Below are 19,171 nucleotides of genomic sequence, written 5' to 3'. Positions count from 1 at the left end.
TCAGAGTCTTAGTTTGAACCTCTACATGGTTTCTGCCACGCAGCCTGACCCCAGCCTGGGTTTATGATGAGGAACTTACTACCTTCAAAGCTTCTTTTATATTAATGTATCTCTGACCATTAAAAAGTATGTTCTTGGCTGGGCACAGTGGCTCATGCTTGTAATCCCAGCACTTTGGGAGGCCAAGGTGGGCAGATGACCTGAAGTCGGGAGTTAGAGACCAGCCTGGCCAACATGGCAAAACCCCCATCTCTACTAAAAATACACAAATTAGCTGGAAATGGTGGTGGGTACCTGTAGTCCCAGCTACTCAGGAGGCTGAGGCAGGAGAATTGCTTGAACCCCGATGGTGGAGGTTGCAGTCAGCCGAGATCATACCACTGCACTCCAGCCTGGGTGACAGAGCAAAACTGTCTCAATAAATAAAGTGTGTTCTCTATATCCACCTTTCAGCAGTTTGGCAAAGTGGGGCTAGAGCTGAGGCCTCTGGAACCAACCTGCAAAGCCCATGGTCATTCATCACTATCTACTGTCATTGAAACCTTATGAGTTACCGAACCTCTGTGTGCCTCAGTTTCCTCATTTGAACTGTGAGGATCCTAATAATGCTTATAGGGTTATAATAGTATTAAGTCTAGGCCGGGCGCGGTGGCTCAAGCCTGTAATCCCAGCACTTTGGGGGGCCGAGGTGGGTGGATCACAAGGTCGAGAGATCGAGACCATCCTGGTCAACATGGTGAAACCCCGTCTCTACTAAAAATACAAAAAACTAGCTGGGCGTGGTGGCGCGTGCCTGTAATCCCAGCTACTTAGGAGGCTGAGGCAGGAGAATTGCCTGAGCCCAGGAGGCGGAGGTTGCGGTGAGCCGAGATCGCGCCATTGCACTCCAGCCTGGGTAACAAGAGTGAAACTCCGTCTCAAAAAAAAAAAAAAAAAGAAAAAAGTGTATTAATATGGGAAGCACTTAGAACAGTGCTTGGTACATAGGGCAAGGCAGATGATATTACACTCTTCTGTGATTTGTTTTCCCATTTGTGAAAGTATAAAAGTTGAAAAATAATTAAAACACATTAAAAGTGGATTGGCCAGGCAGAGAGATAAATGAGCTGTTTGCATAAACAGGAATTAAGAGAGTCACACTCAGCTAAGAGTTATTCCCTGTTGAGGAGTGCAAACATCTGGAAGGAATTAAATGAGCAAAGAGGCTGGGTGGTGGTGGTGTGTGAGCAGAGAACATGCCGTGACTGTTGGAAGGACAGAATTCATTTCTGGGATGTACAAATAATCCCACAAATAGGAGGCTGTCCTGGACGAGTTGATGCCCAAGAACATTTATCCGCAAATAATTTCTGTTCTGATTAGTCCAGGTACCTGAAGTATCTTATTCCTATGAGCTAATGTATCACCTTGAAGAGGCCACTTCTAAAATACAAATAGACTAGGGAAAATAACAAGTTACCATGTCATATCTGTGAAATTCACAACATGAAAACTGTAATACTCAGGGCAGTGAGGTTGCACTCAACTCGGCACATTTTAACATGTGTGATGTAAATGTAAGTTAGTATAACTTTTTTTTTGAGAAGTAGTTTGGCTGGAATTTTTAGGAGTCATAAAATGTCCATGGCTTTTGAACTACTAATCCAGCTTCTGGAAATGTATTATTGGGGAGAATTTCAAAGCGGGGGGAGGAATCTTTCTACATGTATTTACCATAATTTAATAAATGATTCAACAGTAAGAGAATGGGTAAATTAATGTGTCCCCTTGAGGGACTCATAGGCAGCCATCAAAATTATAAAACAAAAGAGGATTAAAAAATGCTTATAAAAAGCACTTATAAAACAGAAGATGAAAAAAATGCTTACATTACAATATAATAATATTGGGTAGGAAAAACCCCAGAAATCAAATATAAAAGATTGGATATGCATATGAACAGAGCTAGAAAAACAGAATGAAAAGGCAACAGTGTGTTCTGTTGTGGGACAGTGGAAGAATTTCCTTTGTTTTATTTAGGTTTGTGCTTATTTGTTGTGCAATGAACAGCAATAAGAGACCCAAATGAACTCTCTGGGAAGGGGTGGCTGATTGTCAGCCGTCCCCATATGGACCAAGTTTGAGTCCAGTTTCCTGCTCAGGGAGCCGAGTCCAGAGCTGGTAGGTGAGAAGGCAGCAGATGGGCAGGGTGGGGGACCTCCCAGGGTGCAGAGGACTGGCTGGGCTTAGGGACCCCCACAGAGGGAAGGAGGGGCTAGGAGAGCTGGGAAGACAGGTAAGGAAGAAAACTGTCCACTTCGGGGTCTTGTCCCTGGGCAAATGTGGCTGGAATCTGGGAGTTTACACTATTCCTCTTAGTCACTCAAGAGCCATTTTGAAAACCAGAACTTAAAAAACCTGGAGTGTTCTCACGACTTCTGATAAGCTGCGGTGTCTCTTGGAGCTCTAGGGGCATCATGAGGAGAGATTGACATGAAATTATCAAGCTGTCCATTCTCCAGCCCTCTCTCAATACTTATCACCCACGAATGGACAGATACACTGGTTCTAGAATCATATCCTGACTGCTGCTGATTTTTCCAGTGGGCAATTCCTGTGGTTACCTGGGCTGTGACTGGGTCATGGATTCATTTCTCCAGAGCTCTTGCTTGTTTGACCACACTTCAGTTAACCTTCCAGAGCGGAGCAGTGGCGTGAACCCCTGGAGCAGGGGGCAGGGGGCAGGAGGCATGACATTAGGCAGGTCACTTATGCTTTTCTGGCCTCAGTCTTTTCATCTCCAAAATGGGAGCGAGATCCAGTGTACCAAAGACTGCATAGACCCAGTGGCTCAAATCTGCACAGCCAATGGCTGAAGTCTACAAAGCCCTGATGAAGCTGCCCGGGGTAGCTTCTTAATCTGTCTTACTTACTAGAAGTCTCATAGCCAGCATGAAAGAGATGCCCCTGCCATCATACTTTGTCCAGTCTGTTCATACCCTGAAAAACTTCATTTTGTTCAAGGATCACTTTTTAAGGGGATGTGACAAACAGTCTGTACAAAAGAGGACAGCCAGGGTGTATAGAGGCTTAGGACTTTGTCATGAGCATGTAAAAGAAGGAACTGCAGATTTTAAGCTGGAAAAGTCATCATATAGCAGGGATATGGTACTTGTCTTTGAAATTCTGAAGGGCTATCTTGTGTGAAACAAAAAAATATGTTACTAGCTCCATGTGGTGACAAAGAATGGTATCAGTGGATAGAACTACAGGGAGGCAAATTTCAAGTCTGAACAGAATAAAGAAAGTTCTGATAGCAGTGTCTGAAGATGGAGAGACTGGTGTAAGCAGGGGCGCAGGGACCCCTTTGCAATGTGATCTTCTTAGACTAAAGTGCTGGGTGGAAGAGAAGTCAAGGCAAGGCTCCAATACCCCTTCAGCCCTGTGAGCCTCTGAGCCTAAGCTGAAATGACTTAGCTCCTCCAGGGTGGCTACCATAAATGCTATGTGCTTGCAGAAGCATCACTGGAAGATTATAACAGCTGGCCTTCCCATGGCTCAGGAAACCTCACCACCTATATCCCTCCTTCTCAATGTGAAGTTCTGGAAGAGAACTTACTCCGTCTGACTATTCTCATGTTTGAACAAGCTGTGTACCAAGATCCCCAGTTACCTCCAAGACGTTCAAGGCGTAATTTGTTCTGTGTCTCATCTGTTTCACCTCCTACCTACCTCACCACCAGGCCCAATATCCCTTTCTCTGGTATGCAGAGCAGACTGGGGAGCAGCTGTGAACAGGACACAGCCAACAGACAATGAGCATCACTAGACAGCCCCACTCAGGGTTCGGAGCATACCTGAGTTAGTGCAGTCCACGACCTCCCAGGAGACACAGGGATGCTAGATTCTAACGATGAAGACACACGTCATTCCTCTTACTATGGTACAACAGCTGCTTATAACCAAGAAAAGGGAACTTCTCCAGGAGGAGGGCCCAGGGGATCAATGGGATGGGGTTTTTTTTTGCTGAAGAGGAGGGGACCTAGAAGAAATAGAAGACGCAGAGAAGGAGCATATCAATATAAAAGCAGTCTTCATTGGATTGTGTCTGTCCAATCATGGACTCTGATTGGGTGACAAGTATTGAGACACAGCTGTTACAGAATGGAAAGCTTGAGAGTTTCATGTCAGTTTCTTCTCATGATGCCGCTGAAGCATCAAGAGACACTGCAGCTTGTCAGAAGTCATGAGAACACTCCGAGAACACGCAGAAAGGCTGTTGGCACAGCACGTGAGCAGAAGGACATGGGACCCTGAACTTGGGAGGCCAGAAAATAGACACGGTGGCCTTGAGCCTGGATGAGTCTGCCAATGAGGTGGTTTTCCTTTAGACAGTCCTGAAGCTGACTTGAGGGGAAGACCACAGGCTCTGGAGCTAGCTCTCTTGGATAGGATTTACTTGCTGTAAATTGTTACCTTGGCAATACTGGCAATACTAATAACTAACTATAAAAGGGGATAAAAATGGTACTGTGTTAGTCTGTTCAGGCTGCTATAACAAAATACTGTAGACTGGGTAATTTATAAACAACAAATGTATTGCTCATGGTTCTGGAGGCTGGGAAGTCCAAGATAAAGGTGCCCGCAGATTCATGTCTTGTGAGGGCCTGTTTCTCATGGATGGCACCTTCTATGTGTCCACGTGTCAGGAAGGATGAACAGCTCCCTCGAACCTCTTCGATAAAGTCACCAATCTCATACGTGAGGGCTGTGCCCTCGTGACTTAATCACCTCCTAAAGACCTCTCTTACTGTGGCTTTAGTGATTAAAGTTTCCACATACAAATTCTGGGGGGAGGGGCACATTCAGATTGTAGCAGGTACCCACCTCCTAAAGTTGAGAGGATAACATCACCCGACATCTTAAGCTGATCTACATGAAATTGCTAATAATGCAACCGCTTTTCAACATTCAAAACTGGCAGGTTCGTAGGGGTCCACTGAATTAACCACTCGATAATTTCATGTCAGTTTCTTCTATGTATGAAGAATTGGTATGGGTGTGACCCCATAGCAGTTCAGTCACCATTTCTGCAGGTGAGACACCTAGCCAGGTGATGTAATATGCAGGCAGGTTTGGGGACCACTGGCTTAGCACAACGCCTGGGATCTAGCGAAGCGCTCGGCGCACCAGCTCTGCTTTTCATTCGTCTGTCATTTATTGAGCACCTACTGCATGCCAGGCTCTGGCTGGGTTCGCCTCTTGTCACCGGGGCCTTCCTCCCCAGCGGTGCTCACGCCTCCCCTCCTCCTCCTCTTCCACAGTGTCCAGGCCGCGCAGCTCCCCTGACGACCTGAAGGCCTTGACTCGCAATGTGAACCGGCTGAATGAGAGCTTCCGGGACTTGCAGCTGCGGCTTCTGCAGGCTCCGCTGCAGGCGGACCTGACGGAGCAGGTGTGGAAGGTGCAGGACGTGCTGCAGAACCAGTCGGACTCGCTGCTGGCGCTGGCGGGCGCGGTGCAGCGGCTGGAGGGCGCGCTGTGGGGGCTGCAGGCGCAGGCGGTGCAGACGGAGCAGGCGGTGGCCCTGCTGCGTGACCGCACGGGCCAGCAGAGCGACTCGGCGCAGCTGGAGCTGTACCAGCTGCAGGTGGAGAGCAACAGCAGCCAGCTGCTGCTGCGGCGCCACGCGGGCCTGCTGGACGGGCTGGCGCGCAGGGTGGGCGTCCTGGGCGAGGAATTGGCGGACGTGGGCGGCGTACTGCGTGGCCTCAACCACAGCCTGTCCTATGACGTGGCCCTCCACCGCACGCGACTGCAGGACCTGCGGGTGCTGGTGAGCAACGCCAGCGAGGACACGCGCCGCCTGCGCCTGGCACACGTGGGCATGGAGCTGCAGCTGAAGCAGGAGCTGGCCATGCTCAACGCAGTCACCGAGGACCTGCGCCTCAAGGACTGGGAGCACTCCATCGCGCTGCGGAACATCTCCCTCGCCAAAGGTACTGCCAGGCCCATGTGCCTCCCCCAAGGCCCCTCCTGATGGGGCTTTCCTCCTGCATGTCCCTCCCCAAGGACCCAGGAGTCGTCCCCCACATCCCCAAGTGCACTTGTCATGCCCAGCCCATACTCTCTCTTAAGTCTCGCCCTACAGGAGTCCGGAATTTTCTGCCCCAGTGGCATGTACCGACTTCCAGGGCCTGGACAGGTCTCTTCCTGGGTAAACCTTCTGGGGTAGGGGCAGACTCAGTGGCTACTGTTCTAGGTGTGAGAGTTCCCTCCAGCGGTGACTAATGGGAGCCTGGTGGTCGCAGCTTGCATGGATGCACTAGAGCCTCCAAGAGCTTGAGGTGGGGGCGGAACAAGGGGCTCAGGCCGGGAGTAGAGAGGGGCTGCTCTGGCGTTCCCATGGTGGAGTTCCTGGAGTTGAAAAATTCCAAACTTGAACCTAGCCTCTTAGGCTGTTACAAAGACTTACTCATTTAGGCCAAAGAACATATCATTGAACAATCTGTTGGTTTCATTTGTAACTTTTTTTTTTTTTTTGAGTTGGGGTCTGGCTCTGTTGCCTGAGCTGGAGGGTGGTGGTATGATCATGGCAGCCTTAAACGATCCTCCTGTCTCAGCCTCTCAAGTAGTTAAGACTACAGGTGCACACCACCACGCCCCACTACTTTTTTTGTTGTTGTTGTTTTGGAGACAGAGTCTTACTTTGTCGCTCAGGCTGGAGTTCAGTGGCATGATCTCTGCTCACTGCAACCTCCAACTCGCGGGTTCAAGAGATTCTCCTGCCTCAGGCTCCTGAGTAGCTGGGATTACAGGCACGCACCACCATGCCTGGCTAATTTTTGTATTTTTAATAGAAGACAGGGTTTCCCCATGTTGGCCAGGCTGGTCTCAAACTCCTGACCTCAGGTGATCCTCCTGCCTCAGCCTCCCCAAGTGCTGGGATTATAGTCACGAACTACCACACCCAACCAGTTTTTTAAAAATTATTTTTGTAGAGATAAGGTCTTGCTATGTTGCCTCGGCTGGTCTCGAACTCCTGGACTAAAATGATCCTCCCACCTTGTTTTCCCAAAGTGCTGGGACTATGGCACACCAGCCCATTTGTTATCTTAACTATAATGGCAAAATGCAGAAACATGTGAGCCTCCATTGTGCTTGTGCTGTGGGCCACAAATGATAGAATCTAGAGACCCAACTCCCTTTCTTCACCCCTGACAAACTTGTCTCCTTCCCTCCCTCGTCCCTTCCTGCTGCACACACCATCAGAGACACCTTTCATGAAATGAACTTCTCCCACATCAACCCCCTGCTCAAAGCCCACGGTGGCTCCCCAAGGCCCACTGGGTTCATTAAAACCTCCTTAGTCTGCCATCGGCACTAATAATACCATTGTGAGCACCTACTATGTGTTACCTACTGTGCCAGGTGTATCTCAGATGGGCATCTTTTGAAAACAGTGGCTCTCCAAGGGAGTGACGTTTTCCCTATTTTATTGACAAGCACGCTGAGATTTAGGAAGCTTCCATAGCTTGCCACAGGGCCAGGAGGTGATGGACCAGCATTTCCATCCCAGACTTTCTGATCCCAGAGCTAGTATGCTTCCCACTGCTTTCCTATCCTGTCCTGCCTACCTGCTCTTCCAGTGCCACCCATGCCAGAGGGCACAGAGCAAACGGCTGCAGGGACCAGTGAGCAATCACAAGGAGTAGAGGCTGCAGTGTGGGGGAGGAGGAGAGGCTGCGGTGTGGGGGAGGAGGAGAGGCTACAGTGTGTGTGGAGAGAGTGGAGGCTGCAGTGTGAGGGAGGAGTGGAGGCTGCAGTGTGAGGGGGGAGTAGAGGCTGCATTGTGGGGGAAGAATAGAGGCTGCAGTGTGGGGGAGGAGGAGAATCTGCATTGTGGAGGAGGAGTAGAGGCTGCAGTGTCGGGGAGGAAGGGAGGCTGCAGTGTGGGGGAATGTTAAGGATTATGGCAGGTCTAGTTCATTTTTGCCAGGCTAGAAGGTGGGCCGAGGTTGACAAGGTCTGTGTGTGCTTCAAGAGAAATCAGAAGCGTGATGTTCTGGAAATGTTTAGTTGTTTAACTCGTGGGTCCTACATGGTCTTGGCGTGGGTGAAGCATCCAGTGTAATGGGGCACATCTTGTCACTGCCCTGGAAGCACAGCTCACCTTCACCACTGTCACAGCTGTGCTCCAGAGACTCCTCCACCTGCAGCGTCCTCCTCCTCCTCCTCCCACATTCACCCTTCCTCTTCTTCCTCTTCCTTCTCTTCCCGTTTCTCTTCTCTTCTTCCCATCTTCTTTCTCATTCTTCTCCTCTTCCTCCTCCTCCTCTTCCTTTATTCTCTCCTTCTCTTCTTCCTTTCCCTCCTTTTCTTCCTTCTCTTCCTCCTCCTCCTCCTCTTCCTTCATCTCCTCCTCCTTTTCTTCCTCCTCCACCTTTTCCTCGCCCTCCTCCTTTTATTTCTCTTCTCCCTCCTCCTTGCCCATCTAAATCCTGCTGATGCTCCAGGATCTCACTCAAACCCCCCTCCTCCAAGAACCCCCCAACTTTCTAGCTCCCCGAAGTCTCCCTCTTTCGAGTTTCTGCATGTATCAGAGAGAAAGTATAATGATGGGGCGCTCTGCACCCTTTCCGGTTTACGTAGCACTCTCGTGTACCTTGTTTTGCTTTTAAATGGGACCTGAGGGTGAACTGTGGGTCATTTAAGGCAGCTGTTGTAGAGGGCAGGGTCGGATTTCAGCAGGAAAACAACTGAGACTGAGGGAGGAAGTCCCTGCCTTACTCACGGCCTCATGGCTGGTCGTGGTCCAGCTGTCATAAGGTGTCATGTGCATGCCTTGAAATCCCCCCCCCCATTTTAGGTGTACAGTTCAATGATCAGGACCTTTAAGCCCAGTGCCAGGTTGTCATTCTGTTTCCCATAGTCCATCTGGATCTGGATCTCTGTCCCCAGCATTAAGAGTGCAGTGCACATAACTGGGACTCCGTGAATGTTTGTAAAAGCAACCGTTAAATCCTGACACTGGCCAATCACTGGCTTCCCTGACACAGTCGGATTTCCTGGTCCTGGGTCACTTTGGGCCTTTACATCACGGAAATCAAAGGAGGGAGGAGGTAGAATTTCTTCTTCCAAACACCGGCTCTTAAGCTTTTCCTACCTTCTTTTTTTCCTGGACCTCCCTTGCCCCTAGCAATGTGTTCAGGAACTGATAGCATTAAATAGCAATTACAGTGAATTATGACCTACAAGATAGCAGGCATTTTGTAGACATGAATTCTCCAAATAGACATTCAAGACCAAGAATCCTCACATCCTGCAAAAAGGTCTTATTGGCCCCACTTTATAGATTGAGAAGCCTGCAAAACCTTCCCCCTGTCTCTTAGACCGCTGGCAAGTGGGAAAGCCAAGGTCTGAACACGGCTCTGCCTGGCCCAGAAATCCTGGCTGTTGGGATGGAAGCATTTGGCTTCCCAGCTGTAAGCAGTGAAGGGAGGAGAGTGGAGAGTGAGTTCCCTGTTTCTGGGGCACTTTCCAGTCCCTTCCTTTTCTTAGCTAGAGACCTCACCATACTTCCTGCTAATGCACCCTCCCAGGCTCCCCAGACACTTCGCATCCGGGTTCTTTCATTTCTAAGTCCAGTCTCCTTGGCTCAGTCTGCAACTGCCCTGGGTCCCTCCTTTGCCGGGGTACTTCCGGTGGGGTCCTCCTCATAGTCTTTCTTTGGTCCTCAAACTGAGTTTTACACTCAGTTCTCTTGATCTAAAAGTTTGATCTCAGTCCTTCCCAGGCCTGCTTGCCTTCCTGTCTTCACGCTTTGGATTTTTGATGTGTGTATCCGTCTGTCCAGGCTGCCATAGCAAAATACAGTAGACTGGGCCGTGTATAAGCAGCAGATTTACTGCTCACAGCTCTAGGACTGGGAAGTCCGAAATCCAGGCTTGCTCGGGGCCTGCTCCCTAGTTCATAGATGGCACCTTCCTGCTGTGTCCTCACTTGGTGGAGTGGATGGGGCAGCTCTCTGGAGTCCTCTTTTATAAGGGTGCTGATTCCATCCACAAGGGCCTCACCCTTGAGACTCATCACTTCTCAAAGGCCCTGCCTCCTGATGCCACCGCCTGGTGATTAGGTTGCAATATATGAATTCTGGGGGGTGCAGACATTCAGATTGCTGCACGGGGGCTCCTGGCTCTTCACAGCTGGATGGTGCTTGGGCCTCCAGCTCTCATTATCGCCACCACGTCTGGAGTCTTTCCCACCTCCCTGTCTCTCTGTTGCCAGGTGCCTGGTGGTTATTACTAAAAAGATTCCTGCTGGTATATATGAATGTATTCACCATGCAACCTTAACAAGGCAAAACTCTACGCCGGCTTTTGGACGGGGGCTGGTTCACTAGGAAAGCTTCCAGGCATTTCCATACTGCTGCCTGCGGTGGCCTTTCTGTCCTAGCTTTGTCCTGTTGCTCTATTAAGGTTTTTAAACACACACACCTACCCACGTACATATATATACCCACAGACATATACAAACATACACACAAATATATATACACACATACCCACACACATACAGACATAAACACACCCATGTGTGCACATGTATGTATATACATGTACACAAACATATACACATACATACCTATGCATGCATACATATGAACACATATATACACATATACACACATTCACATGCACACATATATACATATGAACACATATACACATATATGCATATACACATACATACCTATGCACGCACATATACATATGAACACACATATACACATATACACACATACATATACACATACAGTCACATGCACACATATACATATGAACACATATACACATATACACACATACATATACACACACATACATATACACATACATTCACATGCACGCATATATACATATGAACACATATACACATACACATACATATACACATACATTCACATGCACACATATACCTGTGAACACATATATACACATATATACACACATATACATTCACATGCACACATATATACATGTGAACGCATATGCACATATATACATATACACATACATACCCATGCATGCATATATACATATGAACACATATATACACATATACATATACACATACATTCACATGCACACATATATACATGTGAACACATATATACACATACATACACATGCACACATACATATAAACGCATATATACACATATACACACACATTCACATGTACGCATATATACACATGAACACATATGTAAACGCATATACACATACATACACATGCACACATATGTACATATGAACACACATATACACATATACACACATTCACATGTACGCATATATACACATGAACACGTATATAAACATACACACATTCACATGTATGCATATACACATGAACACATATACATGCATATACACATACACATGCATGCATATGTACAGATGAACACATATACATACATATACACATTCATACACATGCACACATATATATGAATGCATATATACACACATATATACATACACTCACACACTCTTACCCTTTGCCCTTTCCTGGCTGAGAAGTCACAAATACTCAACTATGTATTTTTTCAAATATGAGCTTATTGACATTATTCCTGAGCTTGATCCAAATGATTTTTCTTCCCTTACGTTGTTGTACAGTTTTTGATGAGCTTTGTCTCCAGTTTCTCTTTTGTGAATATCTGCAGTGGGGGTTCTATTTTCTGTTTTGGATTTTTAGCATTAATCAGGTCTATTGAAATCTGCCTGTGGGTTTGGAAGAAGCCGGGAACTTAGATCATCACAGAGAAGCAGCTGAGGAGGGGAAAGGTAACCAGAGAGGGGAGGCTGCCCAGGAGGGAAGACATGAGCAAAGACTCATTCCGATGGCTCTGTTTGGCAAGGATGCAGGTTTTCTGGAATCACAGCATTTGGGTGGAGTGGTAATAGATCTGAAATCATCCAGTCCACTCTTTTCATTTTGCAGTTAAGGATCCTCAGGCCAAGGAGAGGAGATGATTTGTCGAAGTCACAAAACCATCCCATGACCTGGCTGGGATGAAAAGATACATCTCTGGATTCATTAAAATAAGTTTGCAAAGCAGATTTATCTGCAGTCTGATTTTGTGAGAGAAAAAAAAAACACACAATTTAGTAGACAGTCCACTTCAGCAAATATTTATAAAGGGATGGCATAATAGAGTGGGCTTTGGATTCCAGGCTATCTCTGGGACTCTGGCTTCTGGATAGTAAAGACCTTTGAAAGTGGGGACATCTCTGAGTGGAGTGACAGATAAAGTGGCAGTCTACTCTACTGAGGACTGGGGAGCGTGACCTGGGCTGAGGTCTCTGGGACATTGTGTCGTGGGCCAAACTCTCATCTCTCCTTCTACACGGACTCTGCTGGGAAGCGGGTGGAGTTGCCCCCAGCCCCGCCCACCACCCTCTTTGCTCTGGGGGCCCAGAGGACCACAGCAAGGACAGTGGCAGCACCTTTCCGGGCCTGAGTCTCCTTGGCTGTGAAACGGGGCACACATTCCCTGCCTTGTCCCCTTCTCAGAGTCAAGAGAGATGCTTTAAAAGATGAAACAGGGCCGGGCGCGGTGGCTCAAGCCTGTAATCCCAGCACTTTGGGAGGCCGAGGCGGGTGGATCACGAGGTCAAGAGATCGAGACCATCCTGGTCAACATGGTGAAACCCTGTCTCTACTAAAAATACAAATAATTAGCTGGGCATGGTGGTGCGTGCCTGTAATCCGAGCTACTCAGGAGGCTGAGGCAGGAGAATTGCCTGAACCCAGGAGGCAGAGGTTGCGGTGAGCCGAGGTCGCACCATTGCACTCCAGCTTGGGTAACAGGAGCAAAACTCCGTCTCAAAAAAAAAAAAAAAAAAATGTTTTGATGAAACAGAGAACCCTCAAAAGTGTAAAGGTGACAGGGGCTGAGAGTCCAGGCCCTGGTGACTTGAGGGTGCTAAAAGTGGAGCCGTTTGCTGAGCCACTCCACCCTTTCAGCCTCCCTGTGGTTAGCCTGGTTCTGGGGGTGGTGTTTACACTGTGATTTTGATGACTGTACTGCTGGCTCCAGGCCATCAGCTGTCCTCCCAGTTTGCTCTTGGCAGTCAGTTCCCAGATTCCAGCCCATGCAGGTTCCCTACCCCATCACGTGTTCTAGGATCTGGGAAGGGAGAAGACATGGGTTTCCTCCCATTGGCTGATCCCTGAGAAATCTCTCATGCTTGTCCTGAGTGCCTGGTCCCAGACCTTTCACCCCTTTGGGAAGATGCTTCCGGCAGGAGCAACTGCACTGGGGGCAGGCAGCATGAGGGGGCAGGGTAGATGGGTGGGCAGAGCCTGAGCGGGGATCCTAGGACCCTGCTCCTCCTCGTTCCAGCCACCTCCATGCCCTGGTCTGCCCCGGTGACAGAAGAGATGAGAAATGGGATGTGTAGAAAGCTGAGACCTGAAAGAGCTCACCCGGGCACCTCTTGGAACAATAGATGTCCAGGTCCTTCTGCTACTGCTCATTAGTCGCTCTTCAGATCCTGATTGTGTACCGGGGGTGTGCAAGGCACAGGCCACAGACAGTGCCCTACAGGAGGGTCTGGCCTCCTTGGGAACTACAGTTGGGGGTGGAGGATGGTGCCCAGGGAGTGGGCAGAGGCTCCCACAGGGGCATTGTGCATGAAGATCTCCCCACTGCCTTCCAGATCTGAGATTTGAGGGCTCTGCCAGTGGAACACTAAGAAATCAGAAGGGTGGCTGTATTCATCTGTTCTCACACTGCTGATAAAAGCCTACCTGAGACTGGCTAATTTATAAAGAAAAAGAGGTTTGATGGACTCAACGTTCCACATGGCTGGGGAAGGCTCACAACCATGGCAGAAGGCAAAGGAAGAGCAAAGGCACGTCTTACATGGCGGCAGCAAGAGAGTGTGTGCCGGGGAACTGCCCTTATAAAACCATCACATCTCGTGAGACTTATTTACTATCATGAGAACAACACAGGGAAAACCCACCCCCATGATTCAGTTACCTCCTGCTGAGTTCCTCTCACAACATGTGGGAATTATGGGAGCTACAATTCAAGATGCAATTTGGGTGGGGACACAGCCAAACCAGATCAGTGGGCATGAAGGCAGCCTCAGGACTAAGAGGAACTGGAGTCAGGATCTGGCTAATGTTCAGGGACACCATGAGGAGAGCATTTGTGCAGAGGTGGAGGAAAGTTGGTGACCGTGAGCATTGAGCTGTAAGTATGCAGCAGAAGGGGTCAGACTGTGAGTGATAGTGATCTGCAGGGGCGTCGACAGGGGAGGCTGCGCCTGTGGCGCAGTCAGGGGACCCTTCCGTGCTCTGAGTCCCTTTCGTTGCTTTGTTATTTCGGAGAGATTGATCAGACAGCAAGGCACACCTGGGCTGGAGAGAAACAGAGACAGGGTGCTTCCTATAAAGACTGGAGCCAGGCCATAAGGACCGGACGAGGGTGGAGGCAGTGAGGAAGGAGGTGGAGTCATGAGAAAGACCCTCCTTTATGAGAATCCTTGACTCACAGATGTGTGCGGCTGGAAAGGGACACAAAAGGTGGACAGGAAAGAGGAATCCAAGCAGGCTCGAGATTTCCAGCCTGGGTTTCTGAAAAAAAGGATAGCGTCAGTAAACACACTAAAAAGTCGTATCCTGATTTTGCTTCACCTAAGGGCAGCAGCAGTGATTGAAGGACACACTCGGTCCTTGGAGCACCTGGCGGCTTGGCCCCTCTAGGCTCTGTCCAAATCATCAGCCCTTCTGTGTCGGCCGGGCCAGTACCACCTGAGGACGTGCCGAAGGCTTGGGGATGGGCGCTCACCTTTACTATCCACCTCGCCTTCTCCCCAGTTCATCTCTAGTAAAGGCCCTCACTAACCACCTAGTTCTATTTTACAAAAAACAGGCTGGGCATGGTGGCTCACACCTGTAATCCCAGCACTTTGGGAGGCCAAGGCGGGCGGCTCACGAGGTCAGGAGTTGGAGACCAGCCTGGCCAACATGCCGAAACCCAGTCTCTACTAAAAATACAAAATTAGCTGGGTGTGGTGGTGGCACCTGTAGTCCCAGCTACTCGGGAGGCTGAGGCAGGAGAATCATTTGAACGTGACAGGTGGAGGTTGCAGTGATCCAAGATCATGCCACTGCACTCCAGCCTGGGAAAGAGTTAGATTCCATATATGTATATGTCCCTCTATAGCATGTTCTTGAGACGTGCCTCTCCCTGGATGACCCAGCCAAGTTCCACAGGGTGATTTCTGGTGAGCCGGGAGTACCCAGAAATTGTCATCTGTAAAGGTTCCGAGGAGGCATTATGCAAAGTGGGAGGGGTTATGTAAAGTAGGAGGGGTTATGCAACGTAAGGAGGAGCTATGCAAAGTGAGGAGGGGTTATGCAAGATGGGAGGGGTTATGCAACGTAAGGAGGAGTTATGCAAAGTGAGGAGAGGTGTCATGCAAAGTGGGAGGAGTTATGCAAAGTAAGGAGGGGTTATGCAAAGTGAGGAGGGGTTATGCAAAGTGAGGTGATGAGGGCGTCCCACCACCACTCACCACTGCAAAGCCCTCTAGTCATCATGCCCCTGAATCCACTCAGTGCTCGCTACACAGCTATATGAGAAAGGAATTTTTTTTACCTTCATTTAATAGAATCAGGACTCAAACTCAAGACTCGATATCCATGCTCAAAACCCGCCTTCCAGATGATGTGTACCACCCAGAGGCCCCACATCAGGGTCTTTGGGTACATCCTCCCTTGGCGAGACTGACTCCTGGGAAGACCCTCCCCACATGCAGGTTGCCCCTGCACCTGAGGGACAGGTGAAATTGTCAGCACACCTCACAGTCAGGGAATTGCAGTCCTTTCGTCTGTGACCAGCTCGGTTCCTAGAGCACCTGGGTTCCCAGCGGGGTGGGGTGGTGAAGGCGGGGAAGAGAGAAAGGGGTGGGCCTTCAGCCCAGCAGTAGAGATCTGGGCACCCTCTCCTGGTTCCCTTTGCTGCAGCCTTGGCCTGAAGAGGAGACCCGTGGGAAGGGGTTCTGGAGCCCATTTGCTTCCTGACTCCACCCTTCGTTTCTCCGCCATCTTTGGTCTGTTCCCAACAGGTTCTCTGACTCAATCCTGTGGTCTGAAAACTGGGATCACAAAACCTAGTCCTTCTTAAATGATTTGTATGCCTTATGAATTGAAGAACTGTTGACTACTTTTTTTCCCTGCCTGCGTGCCATGGAATTATTAAACAGCCGTCAAGTTTGGTTAGAGTCTGAGGACAGCGCCAGCGTGAGGAAGGTATCAGTACATCTTGACCTTGGCTGGCTGGTTGTTTTCTATGTATTATTAACACTTTCTGATCTCATATACTCATTCATTCATCAAATATTTATTGTGCAAGACGTTACTGCTGGGCTGTGAGTCTGTGTGTTTTGGTTTCCTGGGGCTGCCATAACAAAGCGTCATAAACTCGGTGGTTCCACAGAAGCTTATTTTCTCACAGTTCTGGAGGCTCGAAGTCTGAAATCCAGGTGTCTGCAGGGCCACGTTCCCTCTGAAAACTCAGGGGGACCCTTCCTTGGCCCTTCCTAGCCGCTGGTGCTTGCTGGCAGTCCTTGATGTTTCTTGGCTTGGGAATGTGTCACTCCCATCACCACCTCTGTGGCCACATGATGCTTTCATATCTCTGTGTCTCTATTTTCTCTTCTCATAAGGACACCAGCCATTGGCCTGAGGCCTGTCCTACTCCAGGACAACCTCGACTTAACTCATTATGTCTGCAAAGAGCCTATTTCCAAATAAAGTCATATTCTGAGGTTCCTGGTAAACAGGGTATGGAGACATTATAAAGTTATAAAGGCCATTTTTCATGGTCCTCCTTTTTTTTTTTTTTTTTCTTTGGAGACAGTTTCTCTCTTGTCACCCAGGCTGGAGTGCGATGACGCAATCTCAGCTCACTGCAGCCTCCACCTCCCGGGTTGAAGAGATTCTCCTGCTCAGCCTCTGGAGTAGCTGGGATTACAGGTGCCCACCACCACACCCGGCTGATTTTTATATTTTTAATACAGATAAGGTTTCACCACATCGGCCAGTCTGGCCTCAAACTCCTGACCTCAGGTGATCCACCTGACTCAGCCTCCCAAAGTGCTGGATTACAGCATGAGCTGCCACAGCTGGCTTCACAGTCCTCCTTTTCTCTTGAAAAGCAGCAGGAGGTGAGAGCTTGCAGTCTGTGTCTTCATAGCAGGTACAGGGATGCAAAGGGTGTGGCCCTGTTCAGGGAGCTGGCAATTCTTTTCAGAAAGACAGAACACAGTCACTATGGCAACAGGACAAGGCAGGGTGAGATTACTGGTCAGATGCCTCCAAGTGCGCACATCCAAGCAGCTCCTGCCAGCTTTCAGCATGGATGATGAGTCAGAGAGGGTTTTGAGGGAAAGGGGCAGTGAGCCACCTGAGAGCTGGTAGTGACTGGAGGAGGTTGGCAGGGGGTGCTCGGGGCTGACTGGCCTGGGGACAGCAGGTGCAGCAATGGCTGGCAAGAAGCTTCTGCAGCTGGTGAGACGTCTAGCCCTGTGGGTGTTGCAGCGTCGACACACGCAGGTCAGATGTGAGTTGAAACCACAGCTGCCTCACTCGCTCATCGGCTGTGTGGTCCAATGTGTAACTGCGGCACCTGGCATTGTCGTGGGGACTGAATCCGATCCCCTATCTCAGAATCCCTGCCACGTGGGAGCCCCATCCTGGAGGGCAGCCCTCTCAGGAGAGGTTAGAAACGCTTCTTCCATCCAGGCGTGGAAGTCAGACATCCGAGCACGACTCTGGCCTCTTCCTCCCCCACTAACGCCAGTCAATCTCTTCTGCTTTCTAAGCAACTTCGGTACGTGTCCCCGACATCCCTCTGATGGCCCCGCCCCTCGACCAGGGCTCTCACCTCTCACCTGGCTGGACTGAAGGCTCTGCCTCGGCCTCCCTCCTGTTCCACCCCATTTTCCACACCGCAGCCTAAGCCATCTTCCTAATGTGTACAGCTCTGATTGGGCTCTTCTCTCAGGTCCCTCTGTGGCCTCTGGTGCCGTCAGGAGGTGCTGGGTCTCTAAGAGCCCCGCTTTCTCTCCACAGTGTGTCCCCCGCCTCTTACCCCGCTGGGGCTTACATATCTCTCTTGACTTTCAGCCTTTGAGAGAGAGAGAGAGAACGAGAGAGAGAGAGAGAGAGAGAGAACGAGAGAACTCCCTAGCATCTTCTCTTATAAAACCACTAATCCCAACATATGGGCTCACCCCCATGACTTCATCAAAACCTAATCACCTCCGAAGGACCCCACCTCCTAAAGCTATGACATTGGGGATTAGGGATTCCACATATGGTTTTGGGAGGGGCCACACACATTCAGTCCATAGCACACTCACCCACCCCTCTGTTTACTCAGCTAACTCCTATTTCTCTTTGAGATCTCCCTTCGGATATGACTTCTTCCAGGAAGCCTTTCCTGATGCCCCGAGACTGGGCTGGGGGTTCCCTGTGAGTTTCCAAAGCTGATGCTGCCCTTCCCCTCCTCCGAGAGGGCGTTTTGTTTCCTCGGCAGCTGACCCGGTCCTGCCCCAGAAGGCAGTCCCCTAACCTTGATGCTGTTTTTGCCTTTCCAGGGCCACCCGGACCCAAAGGTGATCAGGGGGATGAAGGAAGGGAAGGCAGGCCTGGTATCCCTGGATTGCCTGGACTTCGAGGTAATGGGTGTGCCCCTGGGAGGGACCTGGGAGAGACCCCCAATCCATCTCTGACCCCTACTTTCTTGGTGTTATAAATGACTTGGCTCCCCAGGGGAGCGTCCAATCAGCTCTGCCTCAAGCGCTCAGTTCCAACAAGAGACTCAGAGATTGTTGGTGTCACAGCGGGGTGCAGCACATACTATTTATTAGGAAGTGCCACAATCTGAAGGAAAAGGTACGGGGCAGGCGTGTAGCTCCCTGAAGCCCCTTCCCAGCCCGGGAGCCGGGGGCCGTGTGAGCAGGACCTGCCGAAGGAGTTGGAGATGTTTTGAGATCCCAACTAACCCTTCGAAGGTGCTGCCCCATCTGCATTTCCTGATCACCAGCCACCTGTCACCCTCCCCCGCCAACCATGACTCCTTCTGACCCTGCCCGGGTCTACA

At 49.6% G+C, this 19,171-nt stretch overlaps 1 protein-coding gene across 4 annotated transcripts in view; it reads left to right on the top strand.

Annotated features, from left to right (window-relative positions):
• SCARA5 (scavenger receptor class A member 5) overlaps positions 1-19,171 on the top strand; it is a 124,289-nt gene that overhangs the window by 65,129 nt on the left and 39,989 nt on the right. For all 4 annotated transcript variants that reach the window (XM_003937210.4, XM_074384101.1, XM_074384099.1 and 1 more), the window contains 2 exons: positions 5,304-5,978; positions 18,666-18,746. In XM_003937210.4, coding sequence (XP_003937259.2) covers positions 5,304-5,978; positions 18,666-18,746 — 756 coding nt within the window. The remainder of the gene's footprint in view (positions 1-5,303; positions 5,979-18,665; positions 18,747-19,171) is intronic.

Source organism: Saimiri boliviensis, chromosome 13 (genome assembly GCF_048565385.1).
Source record: "Saimiri boliviensis isolate mSaiBol1 chromosome 13, mSaiBol1.pri, whole genome shotgun sequence".
Lineage (NCBI taxonomy): Eukaryota > Metazoa > Chordata > Mammalia > Primates > Cebidae > Saimiri > Saimiri boliviensis.
The sequence above is the reverse complement of the archived record's forward strand: the minus strand, read 5'-3'. Positions and strand labels throughout refer to the sequence as shown.